Below are 6,647 nucleotides of genomic sequence, written 5' to 3'. Positions count from 1 at the left end.
CATGGCTTGGCAAAATTTTCCAATTAACCCAAAAGTAAAGGAAAACATATCAAACACAATCTTTCTTGTTTCACCGTTATGTGAATGTCTTCTTTTGTCTTGTAATTGAGTTAGCATTATTTTCTTGATTTTGTCTTTCAAAGAGTGATGAGACTTTTGCTTTGAGATCGACACAAATGATATATGGCTGTCGTTGTAGGCGGACCAATAAGATAAATTACTTCTCAATTGCTTACAACATTTGCTTATTTTTTACTCATGCTTAATTTTATAATATGTTTCGTAAGATAACTTTAGATGGTTCTCTTTTATGTTTACGTTTGATTTAATTTATTTGGTGAAGATTATTTTGTTAATCGCAAAATCAACACGATTCACATACAAAATTCTTCACTCGATTAACATTTCTTGGTTCTGTCTAAAAGTTGCAAGTAACTTTTGATTAAAACATTTATTTGTTTTGGCTTTAATTAAAAGTTAAACACCTTATCTTGACTTTAAAACATAAATAAATATTACACTTTGACAAATGACAAAAGACATGTAGCGAGAAAGCTTTTCTTCTGAAAAGTATTCAATCGAATAAAACTCATCCATTTATCGGTTCAAATTTAGTTCTAGTAGACACAAAAGCAAGTTTTTGGTATAAAAGGTAGGTCCGTATAAGGAACTTCTGGTTGGATTAACATGACACACCGTCTGATATTTTAGAGTGTAACAAACAAACGTATTCTATTGAAAAGGGTTGCAATTCCAGTGACTACAGAGATTCATTTGTGATCATTTTACTCGAGTATAACACATTGAAAGGATCGAGAATTTGCTAACATCCCCGACTTGAACTCGAGGAGGTGCAGGATCGTTGAACCAGGTACTGTAGCTTTTGCTTTACTATCAGATCTCGCCGGTCCCAAGAGGTTGCCTTGAAGTGTCTCCAGAAGCCCATGCTTGATAGTCTTTCGAGAGCTGCAAAACGAGTCAAAGAGCATGAGAAGATTAATGTTGGGATGATATTGCAGGAAATGGAATGTATCTATGTTCATATATATTTGCATAAAGGGGAGCACATAAATACAGTATAAAGAACTAACAAAGCGTCAAAGCCAGTTTTACGGTGAAACAATTGCTTATGCTAATCTGTAACCAAAGTCCTGGTTCAACATGTGCTTTACCGACATAAGTAAAGCCTAAAAACAGGTTATATCGCCACCTCATGAACCAACTCAATATATGATAGATCTCCTGAACAGGAAACCTTAGATGTCAGACTAATCTTCACAAGTAGGGGCGAACTTGCAGTTTTATAACATAGTGTCATAGAGAATAAACGATAGCTTAAAGGGACTTGTTGATGCAGGATTAGTGATTAAAAAGGTAATAATACAAATACGTTTTCCTGCATACCTGAGACAAAAATCGTGGTAGCATGAGTCTAAGAATTTGATCAAGGACCTGTGTCCCTGTCGCCTCCACTGCTCCCACTGGGAAAACTCTAAATGCAAAAGGAATCTCGATATTGACCTACAATTGCCAAATAAGTCAGAAATGCCACAGCAGTGCACTGATTAAGTAAGCCAAAAAAGAAGAAGATGAAAGCACTTAGCTACCTCAATGACTGCATCTGAAGTAATCTGTTGCTCTGATGTGCCCTCCTGAGTGCTATCACATGATACCCGGTTCACCATAGAAGCTGCATAACTAGAAAATAACAAATGTTAAGCCCCCTATACAAACCATTACCTAATCTACTTTTAGTAAACAAAAATATCACCAAGATCGTTTTGATCACTTTCACACAAAGTAATTACAACGCGAGCATCGGTTAACAAACAGGGATATGCTTACCATCAAATTTGTCATTCTGAGCAACCACAACAGGAGATCCCTCAAGCTAATATAGCACAAGACAATGAGAAAAAAACCATCAGGATCATAACAAACATAACTCAAAACAATTTGATTCAATTTTGTGACTTTTAGCCGCAAGTTCTTCTCTTTATCTATCATTAACAAAGGAAGGCCTTTACCTTGCAAGACAAAAGCTTGATGCAGCAGCCATTAGGTTGTTCTTCAACCCTGACAAGCAAAACAGGGCAGACTTCAAAGTTGAAGAATTTAAAAGTATAAACATAGCATCTGAACGTGTTATCATCAACTCTCTCAATCCTCTCCGCATCAAGCACCGAGTACTGACTTGCAGGTAAGCTCATATACTCAACTGCAAAACCAAACAAATCAAATCCGAAATTAAAACAAGCCGATCCATATCTAAACCATCCACATACAAAAAAAAACAAAAATTTAGATCAAGCCAAGTGATTATGGTTGAACTTACTTAAAGGTCGTTGGAGCTGACGAACAGAGATGGATTGTTTCTGACGAGCGATGAATCGAGCTTTCGGGACAGAGCTCGAGGAAACGCGAATTGGTGGAGTAGAAGAAGAAGAAGGTTTAGGTGGTTCGTCAAAGGACGATGAGCTAGTAATGGTGAAGGAGAGAGATGGATTTCTAGGGTTTCGATTCGTCTTCTTCGCCGAGAGAGACAAAGAGGTAGTAGTAGTAAGTCTACTAAGAGAAGCTGAGCTTAACGCCATAGCTTAAACGACGGCGTTTTTAGGATATGATCTATGTTTAACGGACTAACGGCTTTGCTTAAACACAGACGTGTAGGAGTGAGAGAGAGATGATAAGATCCTGAACCGACGGAGATCGGGAGGTGGCACCACCATGACCACGAGCTTACCGCGGCGCATATTAGCCTGCTGACGTTGCTTCGCTAAAGTTAAATTACGCCGAAATTGAAAGCAAGCCCAATAAGAGCCCGTTAAATAAATATCTTAGGGCCAGCAACGAGTTATAAACGAATAACCATAGTAATTGAGCCAAAAATAGAAATTAAGATATTTGACCCCAAAAAAAAGGTTATATTTAATTAGATCATTAATACTTGTTAGTATTTGTTATTTAAAAGTATTAGATTAAAATTCTCTATTGATGGTCATTGGATTATGTTTTTAACATGAAAATGGACTTTAACATAAAAGTAGAATAGATTGGTTTATGTAATAAAATATATATATATTTATGTGTGTAAAAAAATATCTATTTGGCTTTTACATGTCTCTTATTGTATATATATATAGATGATGAAGAATAAACCAACATGTCTATCAAACCACAATATTATAATATATTTATTATACTCCTCTGTATCACAAAGGATGATGTTTTAGATTTTTCACATTAATTAAGAAAAACATTTAATGTTTAGATATAAATGCATTATTTATTTATAATAATATTTCTTATTACTATTAACCAATAGTAGTTCACCAAACTTTAATATTTTCATTTAATGGTTCTTGAAATTTACAATTTTTTAGTATTAATTGATAAAAATCCTAGAAAATCATCTATTATGATACAAAAAAAAATCCTAGAAAATCATCTATTATGATACAGAGGGAGTATATCAGATAGATATTTTAGATTCAACTCATCTTTAGAAATCTTTGTTTAAAGTACAAAATAATATTATTCTCTTTCTTTTTTTTAGAAAAAATCAAAAGGGAAATTTAGTTGAACATTATTATTATTACCTTTATTTTTAATATTTAAAATAAATAGCTAAGATTCACCTAGAGATTTATCTTTCAATTACAATAAATATAAAATACTGATCTGTTATTTATGTTATAATAATAAAACATGAATAGAGACTAATTATTACGTGAAAGATTATAGCCGATAACGAGATTATTACGACGGGCAATTCTAATATACTCATCATATTGATGTCTGGTTCCCCTAGTGTCATGTGCCTTCCAAAAGGGAACACCAACGCAGTCGACACCATAGCCGGTGAACGATAACTTTTTTATACCTAATGGTTGTCATAATCTTTTTGAACAATGATAATTCTAGCAACAATGGTTGACTTTTTGATCATCATCATAAGAAATATCTCTAAGCCATCATCACCATATTCAACATTATCATTGTAGCTGAGCTGAATATGAACATATATTTGGTTGTGTATAATCCAAAATTTATCTCCATTTCTAACACTCAATAGTTGTTTCTTGTCATTAATATTCACCACCTCAAAGCTAAAAATGTAGTGGATGATGACACTAATAATTGTTTGAAAAGAAAAGGTGTGAAAATCGTCAATCATCAACATTTTTCACATAATCAAGGAGATAATATAGTTATTTTAGAAAATTTTCAAAACATTTTGTTGTTTATCTAGTTCTCATCCATCTCTTCTTTCATATATAATTGGGTTATTTATTTTTTCCAAATACAACAAATGAATGTAAATATTTGTAGTGGGCAAAATCATGTTTTTTTATAATCTTTAAAATATTTATCAAAAATATTATTTTCCGTTTCGTGCGATTACCTTTAAATTCTAAATAATTATAATGTTTAAATAGGATTATAGTCAAAGCAATGGACATAAAACTGGATTAAGTTGATAGATTATTTTTTTTTTTTTTTGGATAAATTAACAACAAATATGAATTGGATGGACTCTAAGAATATGTGAATCTAATTGGTATGTTATTTAATTTTAACAATATGGTTTTTTTTTGTCAAACTTTGTATATGGTTTGATTACAAAATTTTAAACAAGTAACAAAAAATATTTTGTTTTTTTGAATAACATGTATTAGGCCAAAAATTCCAAACCGGTGATGGAATAGCAGATAATGGTCACTTCACATAATGGTCATTCACATAATCAATGAGGAAATATAGTCACTTTAGAAAATTTCCAAAACATTTTGTTGTTATTCCATTTCTCATCCATCTCTTCTTTCATATATAATTGGGTTGTTGTTTTCTTTTCAACTACAACAAATGAATGTAAACATTTGTAGTGGGCACAATTATGTTTTCATAATTTTTATAAATATTTATCAAAAGTATTGTTTTCTGTTTCATGCAATTATCTTTAAATTCGAAATAATTATAATGTTTAGATAAGATTATAGTCAAAGCAATGGACATGAAATTGGATTAGGTTGATAAACTACTTATTTTTTGTTGTTGGATAAATTAACAACAAATTTGAGTTGGATTGACTCTAAACAATATGTGAATCGAACTGATATGTTATTTTCAATTTAACAAGAATAAAACATGATCTCCAAATCCAATACATAAATTTTCAAACCAGTAACAGAATAATTTGTTTTTGAATAACTTGTACATATTATGCCAATAATTCCAAACCGGTGATGGAATGAATAGCACATAATTTTGCAATCAAACCAGAAATAGATATCGGTTTGGTAGATTGCTTTTGGTTTTAGTGGTTTAACATTAAAACCGAGTGAATAGATACCGAGGTAAATCGTGCTTAACGTTCGTAACCTTCCCCTTCAACGTAACGAGCGAGGAGGTGGTGTACGATTTCTTCGGCAAGTACGGCGCCATCCGCCAGATTCGAATCGGTTGCGACAAGGCGACGAAAGGCACGACGTTCATGGTTTACGAGGATATATACGACGCCAAGAACGCCGTAGACCATCTCTCCGGCTTCAACGTGGTGAATCGATACCTAATCGTGCTGTATTACCAACACGCGAAGATGAGCAAGAAGTTTGACCGGAAGAAGAGCGAAGAGGAGATCACCAAGCTGCAGGAGAAGTAATTGTCTTCTTCGATTCCTTTGGTCGTCCTGTGAAGTATGGTATGGAGAGTGTCTTCTTGGACTTGTTATCTGTGTATGAAGTTTTTGAATTTATTTGCTCTTTTGTTCTCTATATCGACAAAGCAGTGAATGAGATACCTCTATTTTTTTTATAACTCAAAATTTAGCTATTACTCTGTTACCAAAGTTCTCTGCTTTGATGATCCTAAAGTAAATATAAAGCCATATCATGTTCCTTTGATTATGCTGCAACACATAGTAGTTTCTCAAGGATCTTTTAAGGTTAAGTAATTTTAGGTTTGCCTTCCACTTGTAAATAATGTCGTGGTCGATTTGGTTTTGGTTCACACTGCCTTTGTCATTGTTTTAGCTTTGTAAATCTTTTCTGGACTGGTGTCAACTGTTTGGCTAGCAAGTGAGTAAGAACGAATACTACTAAACACATACAAGAGAATTGATAAAGAATTTTAATTACATTGAGAAACCCCATGGCACTTATGTAGTAGTAGACAACCAGAAAAGACAATGTACATATCTTTTAAGGAAACGAGCATCTTGGAACCAACATAATACAGACAAGAGAAAACAGAAGCATCACATAAGCGAGAGACAGAACGTAAGCCTAAGACCCAATCCAAAATAAATAAGACGAGTGTGCTTCTATTGTCTCTTCGGCCTCGGACGCTTTTCTCTCTTTCGTTTTGTTTACTCATGCTGCGCATCAGAGTCACGTTTTTGTCTCTTTCGCCTAAGATGCTTTTCTCCTTTCTCTTTGTTTCCTCCAAGTGAGTAAAACAGTCAACAATAGCATGCAAATCAATAATAGCCAGCTGACGTTGCTTCACTACAGTTAAAACTATACCAAATATTGAAAGCAAGCCCAATATAAGCCCGTTAAATAAATATCTTTGGGACAGCGACAAATCATAAACGAATAACCATAGCAATTGAACCAAAAATAGAAATTAAGATATTTGACCCCCCC

The 6,647-nt window shown here is 33.3% G+C and overlaps 1 protein-coding gene across 1 annotated transcript; it reads right to left on the bottom strand.

Moving 5' to 3' along the window:
* On the bottom strand, positions 647-2,731 carry LOC104768633 (uncharacterized protein SYNPCC7002_A1590). Its single transcript, XM_010492654.2, has 6 exons — positions 2,336-2,731; positions 2,028-2,218; positions 1,846-1,891; positions 1,608-1,690; positions 1,405-1,521; positions 647-966 (listed from the first exon to the last, which is right to left on the bottom strand). Exons 1-6 carry the CDS (start codon positions 2,592-2,594, stop codon positions 895-897), a joined length of 768 nt encoding a protein of 255 aa, XP_010490956.1. The 5' UTR covers positions 2,595-2,731; the 3' UTR covers positions 647-894.

The sequence above is a fragment of the Camelina sativa genome, chromosome 20, assembly GCF_000633955.1.
Source record: "Camelina sativa cultivar DH55 chromosome 20, Cs, whole genome shotgun sequence".
Lineage (NCBI taxonomy): Eukaryota > Viridiplantae > Streptophyta > Magnoliopsida > Brassicales > Brassicaceae > Camelina > Camelina sativa.
This window is presented reverse-complemented; position numbering and strand designations above follow the sequence as displayed.

Excerpts from the sequence above, each read along its gene's own strand:
- LOC104768633 (XM_010492654.2), bottom strand. The coding sequence starts at position 2,594 with ATGGCGTTAAGCTCAGCTTCTCTTAGTAGACTTACTACTACTACCTCT. Across the intron at positions 1,892-2,027 it reads TCAAGCTTTTGTCTTGCAAG|CTTGAGGGATCTCCTGTTGT; the intron begins GTAAAGGCCTTC and ends GTGCTATATTAG. Across the intron at positions 967-1,404 it reads TACCACGATTTTTGTCTCAG|CTCTCGAAAGACTATCAAGC; the intron begins GTATGCAGGAAA and ends CTCGTTTTGCAG.